The 18,905-nt window shown below is 52.3% G+C and overlaps 2 protein-coding genes across 7 annotated transcripts in view; one reads left to right on the top strand and one right to left on the bottom strand.

The window, feature by feature from the left end:
* PLCG1 (phospholipase C gamma 1) overlaps nucleotides 1-5,017 on the top strand; it is a 55,245-nt gene extending 50,228 nt beyond the window's left edge. For 2 of the 4 annotated variants that reach the window (XM_068149833.1, XM_068149834.1), the window contains exons 27-32: nucleotides 32-180; nucleotides 2,480-2,594; nucleotides 2,763-2,924; nucleotides 3,186-3,274; nucleotides 3,836-4,023; nucleotides 4,396-5,017. In XM_068149833.1, coding sequence (XP_068005934.1) covers nucleotides 32-180; nucleotides 2,480-2,594; nucleotides 2,763-2,924; nucleotides 3,186-3,274; nucleotides 3,836-4,023; nucleotides 4,396-4,438 — 746 coding nt within the window. In that variant the 3' untranslated portion in view covers nucleotides 4,439-5,017. The remainder of the gene's footprint in view (nucleotides 1-31; nucleotides 181-2,479; nucleotides 2,595-2,762; nucleotides 2,925-3,185; nucleotides 3,275-3,835; nucleotides 4,024-4,395) is intronic. The other 2 variants (XM_068149836.1, XM_068149837.1) reach the window with 1 other exon arrangement.
* A 465-nt stretch (nucleotides 5,018-5,482) lies between these two features.
* Nucleotides 5,483-18,905, bottom strand: part of ZHX3 (zinc fingers and homeoboxes 3) — a 66,970-nt gene continuing 53,547 nt past the window's right edge. The window contains exons 1-3 of one of the 3 annotated variants that reach the window (XM_068149839.1): nucleotides 17,759-17,856; nucleotides 12,876-15,803; nucleotides 5,483-11,429 (exon numbers count right to left, since the gene is read on the bottom strand). In XM_068149839.1, the coding sequence (XP_068005940.1) occupies nucleotides 11,419-11,429; nucleotides 12,876-15,642 (2,778 nt within the window). In that variant the 5' untranslated portion in view covers nucleotides 15,643-15,803; nucleotides 17,759-17,856 and the 3' untranslated portion in view covers nucleotides 5,483-11,418. Of the gene's footprint in view, nucleotides 11,430-12,875; nucleotides 15,804-16,066; nucleotides 16,111-17,758; nucleotides 17,857-18,905 lie in introns of those variants that run through there. The other 2 variants (XM_068149840.1, XM_068149838.1) reach the window with 2 other exon arrangements.

Raw genomic sequence — 18,905 nt, forward strand, 5'->3', positions numbered from 1 at the left:
CTTCTCTCCATCTCCTGCCTGTGCTCTCCAGACAAGCCCATGCAGATGAACCAGGCCCTGTTCATGTCCAGTGGGCAGTGTGGGTACGTCCTGCAGCCAGCCAACATGAGGGATGACCTCTTCGACCCCTTCGACAAGAGCACGCTGCGGGGGCCGGAGCCACTCTCCATCTCCATCGAGGTCAGTGCTTCATCCCAGCCTGGCAGCGGGGCCAGGAGGTTGCACCAAGCTTAGCTGACAGGATGGCTTTTGCTGGGTTCCTGACCTCTGCAGCCACTCCTCACCTAACCCCTCAGCCTGTGCTTAAGAGCTTGGAGAGCCCTCACAGAAGGGGGAGCCCCATGGGTGCTGCTGAGAGAAGCCGTCCTGGGTGCTGCTGAGGGCAGCCGGCCTGGGTGCCTGGAGAGGAGGAACAGGAGCAGCCCTGGATGCTCCTCCCGGGACCCCTCCCGCCCAGAGCCCAGTGCCGGCAGGTGGCATCCACGAGCTGCAGAGGTGACATCCCTGTCCCTGGAGCTTGGCCAGGACAGCCTGAGTGCAGGGTGGTTTCATACTGGGTAACACAGGAGCTGTGCTCTGTTCCCTCCTTGTCGCTGAATTGCTCTGGACTCCACACTACTGACCTTGCTGTGTTCCCCTCCCTCTTGGGAAGGTGCTCAAAGTCAAAGTGGACTATATAGCCCTTTTCTGTGTTGCACTGCTAGTGATTGAGAGCCACAGTAATGAGTCAAGGGCAGGAGCCCCTCTGCTGTGAGGACAGGCTGAGAGAGTTGAGGTTGTTCAGCCTGGAGGAGAGAAGGCTCCACAGGGACTTTCTCGTGGCCTTTCAGTACTTAAAGGGGCCAATAAGAAGATGGGGACAAACTTCATGGCAGGGCCTGTTGTGACAGGACAAGAGGTGATTGTTTGTAACTAGAAGAGGGATTTAGATGAGAGAAGGAAGACATTTTTTTATGCTGAGTGTGGTGAGAGCCTGGCCCAGGCTGCCCGGAGAGGTAGTAGAGGCCCCATGCCTGGAAGCTTTCAAGGACAGGTTGGACTGGGCTCTGAGCAACCTGTTCTAGATGCAGATGTCCCTGCTGACTGTAGAAGGGTTGGAGTAGATGATCTTTAAAGGTCCCTTCCAACCCACACTGTTTCCTGATTCTATGATAAGAGGACAGGGGGCTGCCGGTGGGGTGTACCACAGGACAGACTGCAGATGCTCACTGAAGCTCTTTATTCCCAGGTGGTGGGACTGGGGCTGGACCATTCCTGTGTCAGCTCAGGGAGTCACACAGCAAAGGCTCTGCAGGGCTGTGGAACAGCTCACCAGACAAGGCTCCTGCAGGAATGGGGAAGGGCACAGCTGTGCCAAACCAGATTGCTGTCAGGTTTGGACTAGTGGCTGTCTCACTAGCCTGTACAGGCATTCCTAGACAGCTCAGAGCCAAGCTCTTCACCTGTGGGTCAGCAGTGTCCTCTGCACATTCCCTTGTCTCAAGCAGACCTTGGGGAGAAGGCAGCTTTGCTCCTGCTCACAGGTTTCTGACAACATGCACAGGCTGCAGCTCCTTGGAGACCACCTCACATTTGGACTGACCCCACCTCAGAGAGCCACTGCCCTACTCAGGGAAGAACCCCATCACATCCCATCAACCCCATATCCACCATCTCCTTAAAAAAATCCATTTTCCAAGCCGTTGCTGTGTCTGGGTCTGCAGCCAGCAGCTAGCAGGAGTCACTGTGCCACAGCCTATCCCCGTCTCCTTTAAGAGACGGGCTGAGCCTTTTGTCCTCTGGCAAAACTGCCCCATGTCCCCACCAAAGCCAGCTTTCACGGATGGTGAAGCTGTCTGGAGCCCAGCATGACTCAAAGCACATGATCCAGTGTTGGCAGCACGTCCTTCCCCTGCAAGCAGCGTGCCGCCAGCGCTCTGCAGTGACATATGGCCGCTGGCAAGAGGGAGCTGGGCTGGCGTTCTCCTGCGAGGAAGCCGGTTGCATTTGTGCTGAGCACAGGCTGTGCTAGGAACAGGAGGCAGAGCAGCAGTGGAGAGCAGCTCCTCTTCGTGCTCAAGCCAAGGCAGGAAGGCTGAGAGGTTTTGATGAGGAGGAGGGTGTCCAGGCCAGCTCTCCAGGCAGGGGAAGGTGATTGGGCTTGGCAGCCCAGCTCCAGCTTGGCAGAATGGGAGCGGGATGCTATGGGCCCAGGTCTGGCTGTGCAGGTGGCAGACACAAACCTGGGGCAGTTCAGCTGGCTTTTTTTTGATGGCTACTAAGTCCAACTGGTGAGCAGGATCAGCACAGCAGCTTCCAGGGGTAGGAGCTGCTTCTCTCCAAGAGGCAGGCTGGGCCAGGCTGGCTGTCAGGGTCTCTTCTCTCTCCAGTTATCTGAGCCAGGGTGATTTAGTTGGAAAGAAAATGTCTTGGTATGCAAACACATTTATTTTTGCCTTTGCTCTCATCTCTTACCAAGCCTCTCCTGCTCTCTGCCCAGGTCCTGGGGGCCCGGCACCTTCCCAAAAATGGGAGGGGAATTGTTTGTCCTTTCGTGGAGGTGGAGGTGTCTGGCGCCGAGTACGACAACGCCAAGCAGAAAACAGAGATCGTGGGTGAGTGGGTCAGGGAGGGCAAGGGAGAGGGAGGCACCACCACTCCTGACCATGCTTTGAGCCATGGGCACTGCAGCAAAGCCTGGCCCTGGGATGGGGGCTGTCCCTGAGCTCAGCACCAGCCACGGTGGGCTCTGCAGGGGCTGACCACAGTGTTTCTCTTGGTAGCGGACAACGGCCTGAACCCTCTCTGGACCCCGAAGCAGTTCCACTTTCAGGTCAGCAACCCTGACTTTGCCTTCCTGCGCTTCGTGGTCTACGAGGAGGACATGTTCAGTGATGAGAACTTCCTGGCTCAGGCCACCTTCCTGGTGAAAGGCTTGAAGACTGGTAAAGTGCTTGGGGGAGCGGGGAGAGGGTGGTCCTCACCAGTTTGCTGATTGCCGAGTTTCATGGGAGGACGCTGTCAGTCCCCAGGCTGGCTCAGTTCCTCCTGTCCTCATGCCAGGTCAAATCCATAACCAAGTAAAGGAAGAAGCCATTTTCTAACATCCCTCATGGCCAACAGCCACCTGGGAGAAGCTGGGGGAGTTGGAGAAGACCTCTTTGAGTTCTATGCCATGAGTGACACCAGGGTTCTCTCTGCTGTAGGTTTCCGAGCTGTACCCCTGAAGAACAACTACAGTGAGAACCTGGAGCTGGCTTCACTGCTTGTCAAGATAGACATTTTCCCTAGCAAGGTGAGGCTGGGCCATGCAGGGGAAGGTGACCATGCCACAGGGCTGAGGAGCAAAGGCAGCGAGTGTTGCCTGCTGCTGCCCACTGTCCTGCTCTGCTTACCCTGCAGCAGTCAATGCAGAGAAGCTCAGCATTTACCTGGCTTGAGTGTGTGCAGGGATGCAGAGAGGGCTAGTGGGATAAGAAGCACTGGGCTGGCCTCCTGCAGTGAGCTGGGGCAGTTCAGGCAGGGTCCTGCCTGGGCTGTGTTTAACTTGCATGGAAATCCCTTTAAGCAAAGCTGAATGGGGCAGATTTACTCTCAGTCCCTGTCTGTGCTCCAGCAAAGCTGTAGCTCAGGGGGCTGTCCATGTTGGCATGAGTGGAGGGCAGGGATCCTTCAGAGGCAGGTGTTTCTGCTATTTGTTTTGTTTAAAATGATGCTGGAGCCAGCTACTCACTGCAAACCCCAAGCCCTCTGGACCCCCTGTGTGGCAGCTTGCCAGCAGCCAGGTCCTTTGTGAGACCTACACTCAGACATCCCAAGCCCTTTCTTACTGTGTTTTTTTCTCCCTTGATCCAAGCAGGAGAATGGTGAAATAAACCTCTTCAGTGCTTCAGCCCTACGGGACCGAGCAGGGGATGCCTCCAGCCAGCTGCTGGCAAGCAGAGGCAGAGAGGGGTCCTTTGAGTCTCGGTACCAGCAGCCCTTTGAGGACTTCCGTGTGCCACAGGAGCAGCTGGCTGATCACTTTGAGAGCCGGGAGCGAAGGTAGGCCAGGGCTCTTGGAGCTCTTCCCTGCATGAGACCTGTTCCATCCAGCTCCCCGCTGCCAGCATTTAGTCTCCTCCATGAAGGCAGCTAAACACAGCCTCCCATTAACCCAGAGGGGAGCTGCAGCCTTCTTTACTGCATGGAAGCCCTGCATTTCAGTGTGAAAGTTGTACCAAGCTGCAGGGCAGTCTTTGCTCTGGGGTCTATGGGTATGGGGTGGGGACAAGGAGCTGCCACGCCACGGTTCCTGACGCTTTCCCTGGGTGAGGGGAAGACACTAAGCCCCTGCTTTGCTACTTGGGGCAGCTTTGACCCCAGTACAGCATCCTAGGCCATCCTGAGCTGTGTCCTGTCTGTGTCCCCTTGCAGGGTACTGCGGAGGACCCGGGTCAATGGGGACAACCGGCTGTAGCCCATCTGGGCGGGCGAAAGCACCTCCAGTGCTGGTGAATCTCACGGCACGCTGTGAACTGGTTTCTATGGAAACGGCACTGCTATGGCCTACTTTCAGGCAGCTTTTCCAGTTTCTCTGCTGAAGTGTGTTCCAGCAGAGAACTAAAAAAAACAAAAAAATTGGGGAAAAAACCTCCCTAATCAACCCCCCCCCAACCTTCACCACCAAGCTCTTAATGAAGCGCATTGGCGCGTCCAACCTGCCAGCCGCCAAGGGGAGAGACAAAACTGTCTATAATCGCAAGGAAGAGACCCAAAGTCCTCCAGCCAGCCCTCTGCCATCACTGCTGTGCCTGTATTCCTGGCAATCCCACGCCCATGCTGCTGCTGGAGCCCCTTTGCAGCCACCCATGGCTGTACTTGCTCCCAGGGCACGCTGGGCAAGGGGGGGACTGAAGTGAGCGAGCAGCACCTATCTCTGTCCTGGCGGCATCGCATCTACCTACCTGTGTAGCCACTGCCTATGGGTCCAGTAGTGAAACTCTACATTTACAAGGCCACCCTAGCTTTAAATGACAATAAAAGTCAGTATTACGTGTGTGGTGGTTCGGTGTTTGGTGGTTGGTCCCGCTGCAGGCCCAGCTGCGGTTGAGAGGATGCAGCCCAGCTCCATCCTTCCTCCTGGCTTCAGGAAGTCTGCAGCTACTGGGATTTCAAAATAACCAGGAGTAGGCCCAGGTTTAATGTTGTTCACTCAGAAGCTTAAACCAAGCTGTGCCACATCTGCCCATGCTGTTCTGAACCAGAGTGGGGCTGAGCAGTGACCCCAGGCTGCAGGGGGTGCTCCTAGGATGGAGGTATCTGGGCTGTAGTATGCTGCTGGCCTTCACCCTGCAGGGAAGCTGTACTTTTAAAACACACGAGGGTTGTGGTGAGCACTGCCCACTCCTGGACAAGGCACATCTCCCTGCCCAGGGAAAGGCCTCATCAGCAGGAGGCACCCCCTGGGCACTTCAGCACCCCACACTGCATGGACTTCTCCACATCACCAGTCGACTCGGGCTCATCTTTTACGCTCTTTATTTAGGAACAACCAAAAATGTCTGGTTTCATTTCAACAAACTGTACAAGCAAGCTCTTCCCCTTGCCCACCCTCACATCCACATATACAAAAGGAAGGGAAACTTGCCATTCACTTCTCAGAAGTGGCATTGTTACTACAGGGAGTTCTTGCCCTCAGCACAAGAGCAGGTAAAGTCCATAGCAGGTACAAGCTACCCTAGCCCTAGTAATAGCCACAGCTCACAATCACAGGCAGCTTCACTTGAGTTTTGTTTGCTTTTTTTGTTTAATCTCTTTAAAACCTTTACCAAAAGTAAAAACTTTTTCCTGTCTCACACGATTGCCAAGGTGACCAGCTAAAAGTGTGGTCTAAAAGAACAAAAACCCAACCCAAACACAGTAAGGAGCCCACTGGAACCCCACCCCAGACATCCCTGGTACAAAGACAGTTCACGCAGCAGAGCCCTTGCCCTGCTCCCTAGCTGCACAGCCACCCTTATGAAAGGTCCCACTGCAGCTACAGTTACATTTTCCTTTGGATAAATCCAAGCAAACAAAAAAAAAGAGTGAAAGTAAAATAATTCCAGGTCATTCAGCACCAGCATGATTTCCAAATAATAATTAAAAGGGGAAAAAAAAACCCAAAACAAGGAAGAAGAAAAAAAAAGAGACCCCCATTAGGCTGACTTTGTGGTCTGCTGAGAACCAAAGTGATCAACACACCGTTCCCAAAGTCTCTCTTGTAGTGCAATGTTAGTGTGTGCAAGGGGGGGGGGGGGGAGGGGATCACAGCCACGTACCCATAACATCACCACGAGCCAGCTGGGGCAGAGAGAAAGTGCAATTTGAGCAAGAAGTTTTTTTAGGCCATGGATTCCGAGCCCAACCTTCACTAGCACCAGTAAGCAGGAGCCCTCCTAAAACCACCCTCCAGCGGTACAGGAAAGAAGTGGCTTTAACTGTGCCATCAAAATATGGCCAACATCAGGCAGTGCTGCACTAGAACAGGCAAAATGAGGAGCAAGCACACACACACACACACACAGAATTAAACTAAATCAATCACTGCTCAGGTAACAGAGCTGCCTTGCTCTGCTTGGTAAAGTTTTGTGATGCCAATCCAGCATTCCTGGCAGGGACCACTGCCAGCACAACATACAGCAGAAACTAAATTGGCAGGAAGGGGGAAAAACAAAGGTACAGCTTGCAAGGGTCTCATCTCCTACCTCCACGTGAAGCATTGCCTGGTTTTACCCTGCTGGGTTGGTGATCAGCTGAGAAATTGCTGCAGTAAGCTGAATCACACTGGGCCACCTGGTGACTCGAAAAGAGCAAAGCCAAAATCATCTGGGCAACAGGAGGGAGAAGCTCACAAGTCCTTTAAACACCAGCAACGTGAGGGGAAGGTGCAGAATCATGGTGACTTTCTCCTTTGTGCCTAAGTGCAGAAAGATCACCTTCCTCTTCTGATCCCCAGCTTCCAAACACCCCCTTCCCATCACGCTGCCTCCCGAATATCTCTGAGAGGGGCTGCAGGGAAGACAGAATACAACACTTCTACTTGTGACCAAAAATGGTTGCTTTTCACTAAAAAAAGCCAAACATCCAAACACCACCACAACAACAAAATCAAAACTAAAAAGCCCAAATCCTAAATGGGAACCCAGCCTTCTCCAGCCTCCTTTTCCTCCTGCACAGAGAGAGGACACCCATCAAAAACTAACCAAGCAGGCAGCTGGTAACTCCAGCCTCTGGAGCACGGATGGGCAGGGTGATGTTCTGCATTCAGCTGGGGCTGCCTACAGTCTCTCCTCACTGCTACCAGAAGCTGCTGCTTCTGCTAGTGGCTTCTCATGGTGACCCACACAAGTCCCTGGCAGGGAGGAGACAAATACCTACATGCCATGCATCAAAGCAAGCTCCTGTGCCCACTCCTGTGGCTATGGTTGCAAGCTGGATATGCAGCAGCACCTGGCTCTAGGAGCCTGGGCACCCTGGGTTGGAGATAGGAGCCTGGGCACCCTGGGTTGGAGATAGGAGCCTGGGCACCCTGGGTTGGTTAGTGTTCTGTTGATGGTAAAAAAAAAAAAAAGGAAAAAAAGAGTGCTTTCCAGGTTGCTAGTTAAGGAGCTGAAAAACAAGACACACAGAGCCATGTCTAGCAATCTCAGGGCTCACTGGTAGTGAATCAAGTAACTCTGCTCTTGCATCAGGAGAACCAGCAGCCCTCTACGCGAGCGAGCTGGGCACGGCACAAAGCAGGGTTTCGGGTTATTAAGCAATTGGATTGTGCCCTTAATCTAAGCAGCCTCAGAGACATAAATAACAAGATTCACAGGGATTACAAATGATGGTTGCTACGTGCCTGCCGAGCCCAAGCTCTCACACAGCGGATGGCGAAGAATTCAATTTCCCTTCCTCGCTGACGCTGGCCGCACAACCGCTAGCTCACAGCCCTCCTTTCAAGTCAAGACAGTCATCTCTGATTAGATGATGATAAATATTCACACACCGTGCAGAATTGTGGTGACACTTCCTCTCAACACCAGAAGAGCTGCTTGCTGGGACTGTCAAGCCACCTCTCAATTATTCCTTCGAGCTTCAGATGCAAACGCATTTCTCACGTCCTGCACCACAACCTGAGCCTGTTTGGAGAGGGCACCTGCTCCTCCTCAGCTTCAAAACTGGTGCCATAGGGAAACAGAGGGCCACAGAGCTAAACCCTCTGGATCTTTAGCTTATACTTACAGGGGGGGGGGTTCAAGAAGGAATGTAGCAGTTAGAAAGGGAACTCGATTTCCATTTGCTTTTTGTCTCTGGCTCTCGCCCTGCCCCCTGGAACGGGGCTCTGCCAGCCCTGCTGCCACGTCCAAGGGGAGGCTGCATGGAACCACTTTTTAAAATTCCTCTGACCCAAAAGAAAGAAAACTCCTGCTGTGCTTGTATGAATGCATGGAGACAAAGCTCAGAAACCTCAGCAGCTTCCAACCCTCAAGGCTGTTTTTTCTGTGTACACCGGGAAATTCTCCCTCTAGCTCACAAGGCTTCTCTTTTCCAAATGGAATTTTTCATTTGGGGTTTTTTTTCCTCCTCCTCCCCCCCTCCCCCCCACTGGAAAACTGGCCAAATCCAACCCAAGTGCAAAACATTTCAGCTAGTGCATGGAAAAATGGTTCAAGGGGGCCAGTTCACACCACAGTCCTTCAGCATTTCTGTAGAGGGAACAAGGATTGCTCTTCCAAGTAGCCATAGGGCCTTTAGAGCGTACACCAAAAATCCCACAGAAAATCACCTTGAATGGGCAAACTGCACTTCCAACACATTTATATAGCAAGTAGTTAGTAAAAGTGTACATTTTTTAATGTACAGCTTAATGCAATAAAGAATCAATGGCATATCTGAACTGTATATATGTGTACTTAAATAAACCTGCATGTACATAGACACTAGAGAGTAAATTGACCTACCTGTATTTGTTCTCTGAAGGTAACACTACACACACACTCATTCTCTCAGGCTGCATGGCTTCCAGATCTGCTCCCTCCAGCTCTAGGGCCACACAGATCCCCCCTGTCACCTGTGACATTTCAGGGTGTGCAGGACTGAACCCCTGGGGCTCTGCCTTTGCAGTGCAGCTGGGTTTGCTCTGCTGCAGGAGAGCGGCAGGGATGCTGCCCAGCTGAGCAAATGCTCCAACCACGGCATGAGCGGCAACAGTGCTTCCCAAGAGAGAGCTGGGGAGCCAGGTGTCACAGCAGGGTGCTCCCAGTCAACACCACCCCTGCTCACAGTGTTTTGGGGAGGGTTTGACTGCTAAGAGATGGTTGCAGCACTCTGTCCCATCTTTCTGTAGGGTGCAGGCCATCTCCTGCTGAAGCAGATGCTCAGGCTTGGCCCCAGGGGTTACACCATGTGCCCAGGTTGCTCAGCACCAGCACCCACCACGTGCCACCAGGTGAGAGGAAGCCCTTCCTCTTGCAAAGCACTGAGAGATTAAATCCCTCCAGGCTGCTCAGCAAGGCAGCCTCTTAAGGCAGGGATGAGGAAAGGATTGGAAAAGCAAGGGCATTTGAAGGTAGAAATCAGACACCCTCCTTGGAAGAGGTTCTGAAAGAGCTTTTTGTGTTTAAACCAGATTTTTCTGTAAATCTCTGGATCCGATCCTTTGGGGCTTGCTACCCACCCTTCTAATAAATATCATTTACCACCACCACTAAAGTCTCCCACATTAAAAAGCTCTCACTAAATAAAAACCTTCTACTGAAAAAGCTTGGCAAAAAAAAACAACACCAAACCCCAAAAAAAAAAAAGGAGCTCTGACTACTCTCCATAAATACATCAGTGGCTAAACACCAAAAGCTATTTAAGTTAAAGGACAATGTTGGCTCCAAAACAAACCAGGAATAAACCAGCCACCAATTAATGCAAGCTAGAAATTTAAATAAAGAAAGTTTCTGACCATTGCAAGGCAGTGAAGCTCTGGAACAGCCTTCCAAGAGCAAAAGTGAAGGCGAGACATGGAACTAATTTCGAGCTGGGACTTGATTAGTTTGTGACAGAACAGCCTGACACAGCATTTGGCTGGACTAAGCAGCTCAAGAGCTTCCCTTCTAGATCTTGTTTTCTATTAGAAAAGAATCTTAAAAAAAAAGAAGGAAGAAAGGAAAAAAAAAGAACAAATCTTCTTCAAGTGGTTGCATCACACAGCAACCACTCAAGGCAAACACGGGCACGTTAAAAATGTGCAGGGCCCGGCAAGCAGGAAGGCTCCCTGGGAAATGGGTTTTGTTCTTTCACCAGAACTATTGCAGAGAAGCTGGGACCACAAAAAAAGGAAGAAAGGAAGGAAAGGAAAAGCCAAAAGGACTGGGACAAACACTTGAAGCTAGCAGCACTGCTGCAGGAGATCTGTCATGTAGGGCCGCAAGAGGGAAACTTCCTGATTGCAGAGGAGCTGCTGCCTCGCTGATCCCTTGGAGACGACGACTTGAACCGCTCACAGCAATGCCGCCTGCTCGCTGTGTTTGTTCTCTGAAGAACAGCTTGTTCTCTCTGAACAATGAAAAGGATTCCAGGTCAGGATGGAAAAATTATGATGTGCTAGTTCTCAGTGATTAAAGGGAGACTTGGAGATTTAATAGCCTGCTACAGTCAGTCCCCGGGAGCACAGGGGAAAAATATTTTAGCCAGCAAAGGACAAACGACACCGAACTCCATCTCCTGGGTTGTCTGGGTCTGGGAACCTGCTGCTTATTGGAGATGCTAAACTGAACCTCATCTGCACGGGGGGAAATCTCACTCCACTCCCACTGGACTTCAATGCAAAACTGCCTGTTTCCTTCTCAGGTACCTTTCCTTTCCTAACACACACACACGCTTGTGCGCCTGCAAAGCCCTTCACTGCAGGGCTTAAGGACCATAAAGGGCAGAGAGGATCTGTGCAGCCATGCCAACCTTTAGAGAACAAACACCTTAAAGGACAGATGAAAAAAAAAACCAAACAAAAAACCCAACCAAAACAGAAAAAAAGTACTGTGCCATGATAGTCCATATCTAAGCAGTGACCTTGCTTACACAAGGTCTGAGATTCGTTATGCTTGTATAGGCAGCTGTAGGCATCGGTATATGAATATGAAATCTGAAAGTCTGTCCATTGGGAAGCAAAGAAGAGCATCCTCTTTCCTGGGTGCAAGCTGCCCCCTGCCTCTGCCAGCTCTCAGCCATCCCCTTGGCCGGGCCACTGAGAGCTCTGCACCAAGTGCCCAGTTTTGCACGTGTGCTCTCACGTCTGCTGTGCTCAAAGGTCTCATTTATGGCAGTGCTTTATCACCACGTCCTGCTCCTGAGGCTTGGATCACGCCTGCCCAGGGGTTTCTTACAGACCAAAAATTTGTTCTCAAGGATAAAAGTCGATCCTCCAGGGCTGCTGGTTTCAGTTCAGTCTGTTTCTGAAAAAGAACAGAGGTGTCAGAGATGCTTCGGCTTGCTACAGGGGCCTACAGTCCACAGGGAGTGCTGAGTGAGGAGGAAGGGGTACAGGGATTCCTTGGGATAGGCAAAGCTGGGAGCCTCAATGGAGTCAGCTGTGGAGAAAGGCCAGGCCATTCATAAGGGCCAGGAAACCCAAAATCCTTGTGGGAGTGGAGCTGGGTTTTAGCCAGCAGCAGGGCTGAGGCATGACACAGCCCACAGCAATCCAAAGCCATGAATCCTCACTGAGCACCTCCTGCCTCTGTGCCAGAGGGGTGACAGGACCACCTTGCTCTGGGTATCACAAAGCCATGCTTGAAAGGTGCTAGCAGGGGCATGGCCATGCCCCTGGCATGGGCACAAACACACCACCCTTTCCCAAAACCACTCCGGAGTCAGCAGCTGCTCCCCGGCAAAGACTACAGGGCAGTGCACATCCAGATCTATCAGCTGCAAGGAGGGCAGGGCCCCTTTCAAACCCACGCTCCATCTCTTCCAAACCAGACAGAGGAAGAAAGCAATGGATCTTGCTGGGTTATCTTCCCTGAAGGCCTGCAGCCATGGCAGAAGTGCATGGGAGGCTCTGAAGCAAGGCAGCAGGCCTGGAGAAGATCCCAGCTGCCCAGCACGCTGGCAAGGAGCTGTGTGCATGGAGGAGGCAAGGGGCTGCACAGTCCTTGGTGGGATAGGGTGAGCATTTGGCCAGCTCCATCTGGTGGGAACCCAGCCAGGGAGGAAACAGCCCCCAGCTGCACTTCTGAAGAGCCCAGGGAGAGCCTGGAAACCACCTCTCTCCTCCACATACATGTGCACACACACACAAACACCTTTCAGAAGTGAGTTCTGGAGGAGAGGCAGGGCCAGCAGCTGTTATCACCATCCCTCCATGTCCTCTCCCTCCTTGTAGCCTGCATCTTCACCACTTGAGCCTTGCCCTGCACCCAACAAGGATGTTCAGAGAGCTGGCAGGAGGAGAGAGAAAGGAGGAGGCTCTCAACAGGATTACATCTGCTGCCCAAAGCCAGGGGAGGCATGGAAGAAAGCTGTGGCATGGGACACAGTAGCCAAGCCCCTTCCTTCCTAAACACCCATCCCCTTCATAAATAAACCCAAGGGTCACTTTCCCCTGGGACAGATAAAGGGACCAGATGCTCCTGCTGGTTTTACTTAGGCTTAAAATGAAGCCAAGAATTGGTATCTGAGTGGAGCCAGGATCCAGTGACCCAGGCAGGCGGGCAACAGCACTCATGGCACCTCACCACTCTCCTCATCCTTCTTACCCAGGGATTTCTTCACCAATCCCTTGGTTAAATCCCAAACAGCAGAACCAGGCACTAGACCCTTTTACTAAAAGGAAAGGCTCCATGCCCCATGCTCACCCAGCCCCCCAGCAGAGCCAGCCCTGCCCGTGGCAGGGGTCTTACCGAGCCGTGCAGGGGGCGGTGGGCCGGGAGCATCAGGTGTCCCAGCGCTGCCTTCCTGGCCGCCCGGCTCCCAGGACTCGCTGCTCTCCGACACCTCCGAGCCAGCCTCGCATGGCCCTTTCTGGCTCCCTGCTGCCTCACTGCCAGCCTCCTCGGGGCCGGTGGTGGCCTTGCTCTCCTCCTCTGCCTTCATGGCAAACCACACCTTGAGCTGCTGGGCGCTGAGGTGGGAGCGCTCGCAGAGCGTGGGCAGGTCCTCGTCCCGCAGCACCTTGTGCTTCTCGTAGTAGTCCTCCAGCACCTCCCGCCCAGCGGGGCTGACCTCCACCAGCCCTGGGGGGAAGACTCCCCTCCTGTAGTTCTCATACCACTTCAGCTGCCCGTTCTTGTAGCCGTAGCGGCTGTCCCCGAACCAGCGAATGACCTCTGCCCGCGGCAGGCCGGTCTGGGAAACGATGGCGTCGTACTCCTGGTTGGTGGGCCGCTGGGTCTGCACAAACATCTGCTTCAGCAGGTGCCGCTGCTGGGCTGTTTTCTTGAAGTTCATTTTGGTTTTTGGAGGGGTGGGCGGCCGGCTGGAGCTGCCGTCCCCTTTCTCACTCACGCTGGCCCCCAGTACCTCTTCTTTGCCATTGGACTCGGTCACTCGCAGGTTCTTCAGGTTGATTTTGATGGGACTCACTTTGCGCTCGGCTGAGCTCAGGCTGGCATCCACCGAGCCATTTTCACCTGCTGCTTTCAACTCATCTGAAGAGTCCTCCCCTTCCCTACCACCATTTTCTGCATCCTCCTCCTCCTGCTGAGTTGCCTCTTCCACCTTCTTATTTTCCTCTGCCACCTTCTTCTTCCTCCTCTCGGAGAACCAGCTGTCAATCTCCCTCCGGGTCATCTTCGTCTCTCCCCTCAGGCGGTTCACCTCTTCCTCTGCAGGAAGGGGATTTTGGGCAAAACTGCTCTCCAGAGCCTTCAGCTGCTCTGGTGCCCGCTCCTTGTACTTGGTTGGTGTGAAGTCAGGGGCCTGGTGCCACGACTGCCGCCGCGGCGGGTGGTGAGGGGCTGGCACAGCTGCTGCTGCTGCAGGGCTCAGCTCGGCTCCTCTGGACGAGGTGTCAAAGGTTATCTCGGGCAGCGAATCCAGAGCGCTGTCTCCGGGGAACACGGCCCGGCCGCCTCTCACGTTCCTGTAGTGGTACCTCCTGTCACTGAACCATTTTCGGATCTCCTTGGTGGACAGGCCCGTGATTTTTGTCAGCCGCTCCACTTCAGCCTGGCCAGGGAACTGGTTTCTGCAGAAGCTGCCTTTCAAGGCTGAGAGCTGCTCATGGGACTTCTTATTTTTGTAGACATTGGGATCCAGGAAGGTCTGGGAGGAGATCGTGGGGCAGGCGGTGAGCAGCGACTGGCCACTGTTGACCACTTTGACCCCCGACGTGTTGCTGGAGCTCACCGTGCTGTGCTGTGCTGCCGGCTGTACCTTGGGGACAGAAGTCACTGACAGGGTGAAGGAGGAGCTGGTGCCCTTCAATCCGTTTGCCATGATGGGCTGTGTGACCAGCAGGCCCCCTGTCCCCTCTGGCTGCCCCACCACGTGGCCTGGTAACGTGGCCTGGATCAGATGGGGGACAGTCCCAGGGTTGGCCACCAGCGGCGTGTTCAGGACTGTGATGGTGGGCTGCGGGACGGACTGGATGACCGTGTTGAACATCTTCTTCCTGGCATCCTCGATCTCCTCTGGCGACCAGCTGATGCCTTGCTTCAACCTCTGGGCAGTGAACCAGATCTTCAGCTGCTCTTCCGGGTACTTTGTTACCACGGTCAAGTAGCAGAGCTCAGCTTTGGTGGGGTAGGGGAACTTGTGGAAAGAGTTTTTCAGGAAGCTGTTGGAGTCCATGGCTGCATTGTAGGTTGGAATGCTGCTCAGTGGGATCATCACCTTGGGAAGGGACTTGGAGGTGGGTAGCTGCTGATGCAAAGGGGGTTGCTGCTGCAGGGACACAAGCTGTGCAACGCCTGCCTGCAGAACAGGCACGTTTCCTATGATGGAGCCATTCACGATATGAGATGATTTTGCTGAACCTGCAGTGGGCTGGCTAACTGGCACAGACCCATTTGGGAATGAATGCTCTCCATCTTTCACCTCCAACTCGCTGCCCAGCTGGCTTGACACATTCTCCTTCAGCGTGTGGATTTTTTTGGCCTCAGGTTTACCTTTCATGATCTTCATGATGGGGGTTTTGGTAATGATAATTTCAGACTGGCCATCCACCCCTTCTTCAGGGGCCTCTCCTGGAGGGTCATGGCTGCCGGCAGCCTCAGAGAGACTTTGCTCCACCGTTGTACGACTGTCCTGCTTAGCCACCCTCCAGATGAAGTTCGTTTCTCCGGCGTGTGACTCCGTGTTGTGGTGCAAGAGCCCTTCCTGGCTGTTTGCCAGAAAGCTGCAGGCAATGCAGGCAAACACAGGGTCTTTGCTAAAGTCTAAGTGCTCAGAGTCCAAGTGTGCAAAGAACTGGTGAACCTCTTGAGATCCAAAGTCACAAGACTTGCAGATGTAAGTGTCACCATCAGCAATACCACGGTGCCCATTAGACAAAGCTCCATTGTTACTGGTACTGGCAGCAGCATCACTAGCCGCTGGCCCTTCTGCTGGAGCATCCTGTTGTGTTCCCTCATTGTCATCTTCTACAGTGTCCAGTTCGGTCTCCTGCAGCACCAGCGTTTTGACTGGTATCATGCAGGGAGTCGTGGATTTTCTTTTGCTAGCCATCGCTGCAATTGGTCCAGCTGACTACTTTTGCTTTAATTTAAATTAAATTCAAATTTAAAAGGTGCTATTGCAAGTGCTCTGTGGTCCAGATTCCAGCAAGTTCATGATGTCCCAAGGAGTCATTGTCAAGTGTTGATGAATGTTCATATTTGCCTCTGAACCTGATGACACAGAGAGAGCGGAGAGGTTAGTTTCTTTGGCATTAGACAAAGCACAACTGTCCTGCTAGTTAACTGTTTCACTCAATAAATCACTTTCAGCATGTTTCACTGGAAAAAAAATTGACTTCACCCTGGATTTACCCTCTCTTCACACACATGAACCTGAGAATCACCAGCTTAATATCAAAACCACAAAGATGCACCTTTTATGGCCCACATCAACATCTCATTTGAGAAGGAAACCCACCAAAATTTCCCCTCACCTTGCCAAGACCCATCATGGGTGTTCCAGCGTGGACAGCAGTGCCTGGGCTCCCTGTATGCCAGACTTCTGGCTTAGCAGCACACAGGAGGTAATACCAGACAGGGTCACCCCAGGTTTTTCCATCACAAAACCCCCTGATGAAACAGCAACAAGTTCCCCACAGAACATTTCAATTTCTTCAAAACTGGCATTTTCCAACCATTCTGTCGGGAAGTTCCTGGCCAGCTCAAAGCACCACGCCCGTGCCAAGGACCTCTGCCTGCAGAGAAGCCCAGAGCTCTGCTGCAGGGAGCAAGCAGGCTGTAGCCAGGCCCACATATTTTCATAGAATCACAGAATTGCTTAGGATAGAAAAGACCTTTAAGATCAAGTCCAACTGTTAACCCAGCACTCACAGGGCACCACTAAACCATGTCCCACAGCACCACTTCTACACAACTTTTAAATCCCTTTGGGGATGGAGACTCCACCTCTGCCCTGGGCAGCCTGTTCAAGAGCTACAAAACCCTTCTGGGGAAAAATTGTTCCTCATGTCCAACCTATACCTCCCCTGGTGCAACTTGAGGCTATTTTCCTCTTGTCCTATCACTTCTTATAAGGGAGAATAGACCAATCCCAAAATGTCTCCAACCTCCTTTTAGGAAGTTGTAGAGAGCCAGGAGGTCTCCCCCAAGCCTCCCTTCCTCCAGGCTGAACACCCCCAGTTATTTCAGCTGCTCCTCACCAGACCTGCTTCTCCAGTCTCTTCACCAGCTTCGTTTCCCTTCTCTGTATCTGCTCCAGCAACTCAATGTCCTTGTAATGAAGGGCCCTGAGCTGAGCCAAGTATTCCAGGTGCAGCCTTATCAATGCCAAGTACAGAGGGATGATCCTTGCCCTGGTCCTTCTGCCCAGTTTCATCTCTCCTTGTTCAGTAAGCTCACAGAGCTTTTATGAGATTCCCTCCTCACCCTGTGCATACTTCATTACTTCAATAGCATCTGTTGAATCTTCAGCTGGAGCTACAAGAGAAGGTAAGGCCCCAGAACTCAAGAGCAGCATCACACAGACATTCCTGGCTTCCCAGCCTTCCCCCATCTCACCACATTTTCAGCCTCTGGCATTCACACATTTTGCTGGGCTTGGGGTGAGGAGAGATCTGTCAAACCAGGAAGAGAAGAAAAGTGAAAGGGTGGGGGGAGGAAAAAACAAGGCATTTTTTTCTTTTTTTCCCCATTTTTCTGAAGCTAAAGCAATTCCCAAACTGCTCCAGCCTGTGGCAGCTGGAGCATCAGCCAGAACCTTATTGCTGGCCTGCCACAGCTTCACCATCTGCACCGCGGGTGCTCCGTGCCGGAGATCACGACCCGAGGGCAGCAGAGCTGCCTGCTGTCGCTGGCACCAGGAGTCCCTTGCCTGGTGACAGTCCAACGACAGGGGAAGCAGCACACTGGAAGCAGCACAAATCTCTGCCTTAACCCCTCCATCAACTATTTTTTTTACAGCAGCTCTGTTTTTTTCCCCCTTTAAACACAGGGCTCAAGAGGTATTTTTCCAGCCTGCCAGGTCCCTTGGAAGCGTGTGGATGCACTGACTCATCCCACCAAGCCTCTGTGCCAGATCTGCCGGGGATTTACTCTCACAGCCCCAGAGAGCTTTGCAACACACTCATGAAAACTTGCACTTCAAACAAAAAACCAGACCAACTTACCATCCTACCAGCTGACTCACAAGGTAACTCCTATCAGCCACAGCAGCTGTGCACCAGGAGCTTTCTCCTATCAGATGTTCTGAGCTGATCTCATGCAGCCAGAAACGCCGATCAGGCAAATGACTTGCTGGTGCTTATGCAATACCTCCCCCTGCTTATTGCTGTCGGTAGCTTTTTAGAACAGAGGAATGCAAGCTCCTGGGGGGGGTTGTGGGGGGGGGAGAAACAACAACAAAAATAACACACACACACACAAAAAAAAAACCAACACCAAAACAAAACCAAAAAGAAGAGAGGAAAAAAACCAACAACCCAAAATTCAAAACAGAGGAAGTACAATCTGACCTTCCTAAGTTCATCAGGAATTTTTTAACAAACTGTTGGGAAAGCTGACATCATTTTTTCCAGGCTGCAGAGCCTGGATGGCCGACTGGCCTCAGCAGCTCTCCGGCACCGGGTGTTGGGAGGACTGATGGGAAAACGTAACTTCCCGTTAATGTGGGCTGATCTGAGATTACAAAACAGTCCTGTAAATAGTGTTAGTCATCACTGAACTTGGCATCAGGCAAGACTGTTTGCTATGCTAAAGGCTTCAGGAAAAGCTAGACATTCTAACTTCAGAAAAAGAAAGAAAGGCAAAAGCGGCGTTAAAGCTGGGATCTGGATTTGCGCAGCGCAAATTCACCCTCTCAATACCTGCTTTATGCTGCTCTCGTCCCACCTTTTAGTGGTTACTATTCCCCTCTGCAGAGGTCCAGAAAGTTGTTCATTAGCACCAGCAAGTCGAATACTTGGATGACTATGAATGGGCTTTGCTATTCAGAGGGGAACTGCATCATATTTGACACCGGTCCCAAGCTCCTCATTTTTAATTCTAAGTTAAATATTACACAATCGAGCAGGCTATGATGACCTTTCCAAGACCAGCCAATTAGCAAAAAAATAAAAACCAGCAAGAGCAGCCTGAAGGCTACAAAAATCTAGCTTGAAAGGAGGTTCGTGTCAGGGAAGCGAGGGTAAAAGGGAATGCAGATGGAATTTTGCTCTGCAGCTCTCACAGAGGCCGGGGAGAAACTGCTGGGCTCTCTGCAAGCCTTGTTCTTTTTGTTTCCAGTAAGCTCCTGATGGAGATCCAGTTCCAAAAGCT

Source organism: Melanerpes formicivorus, unplaced genomic scaffold (assembly GCF_026170545.1).
Source record: "Melanerpes formicivorus ecotype bairdi unplaced genomic scaffold, bMelFor1.0.p_v2 SCAF_19, whole genome shotgun sequence".
NCBI lineage: Eukaryota > Metazoa > Chordata > Aves > Piciformes > Picidae > Melanerpes > Melanerpes formicivorus.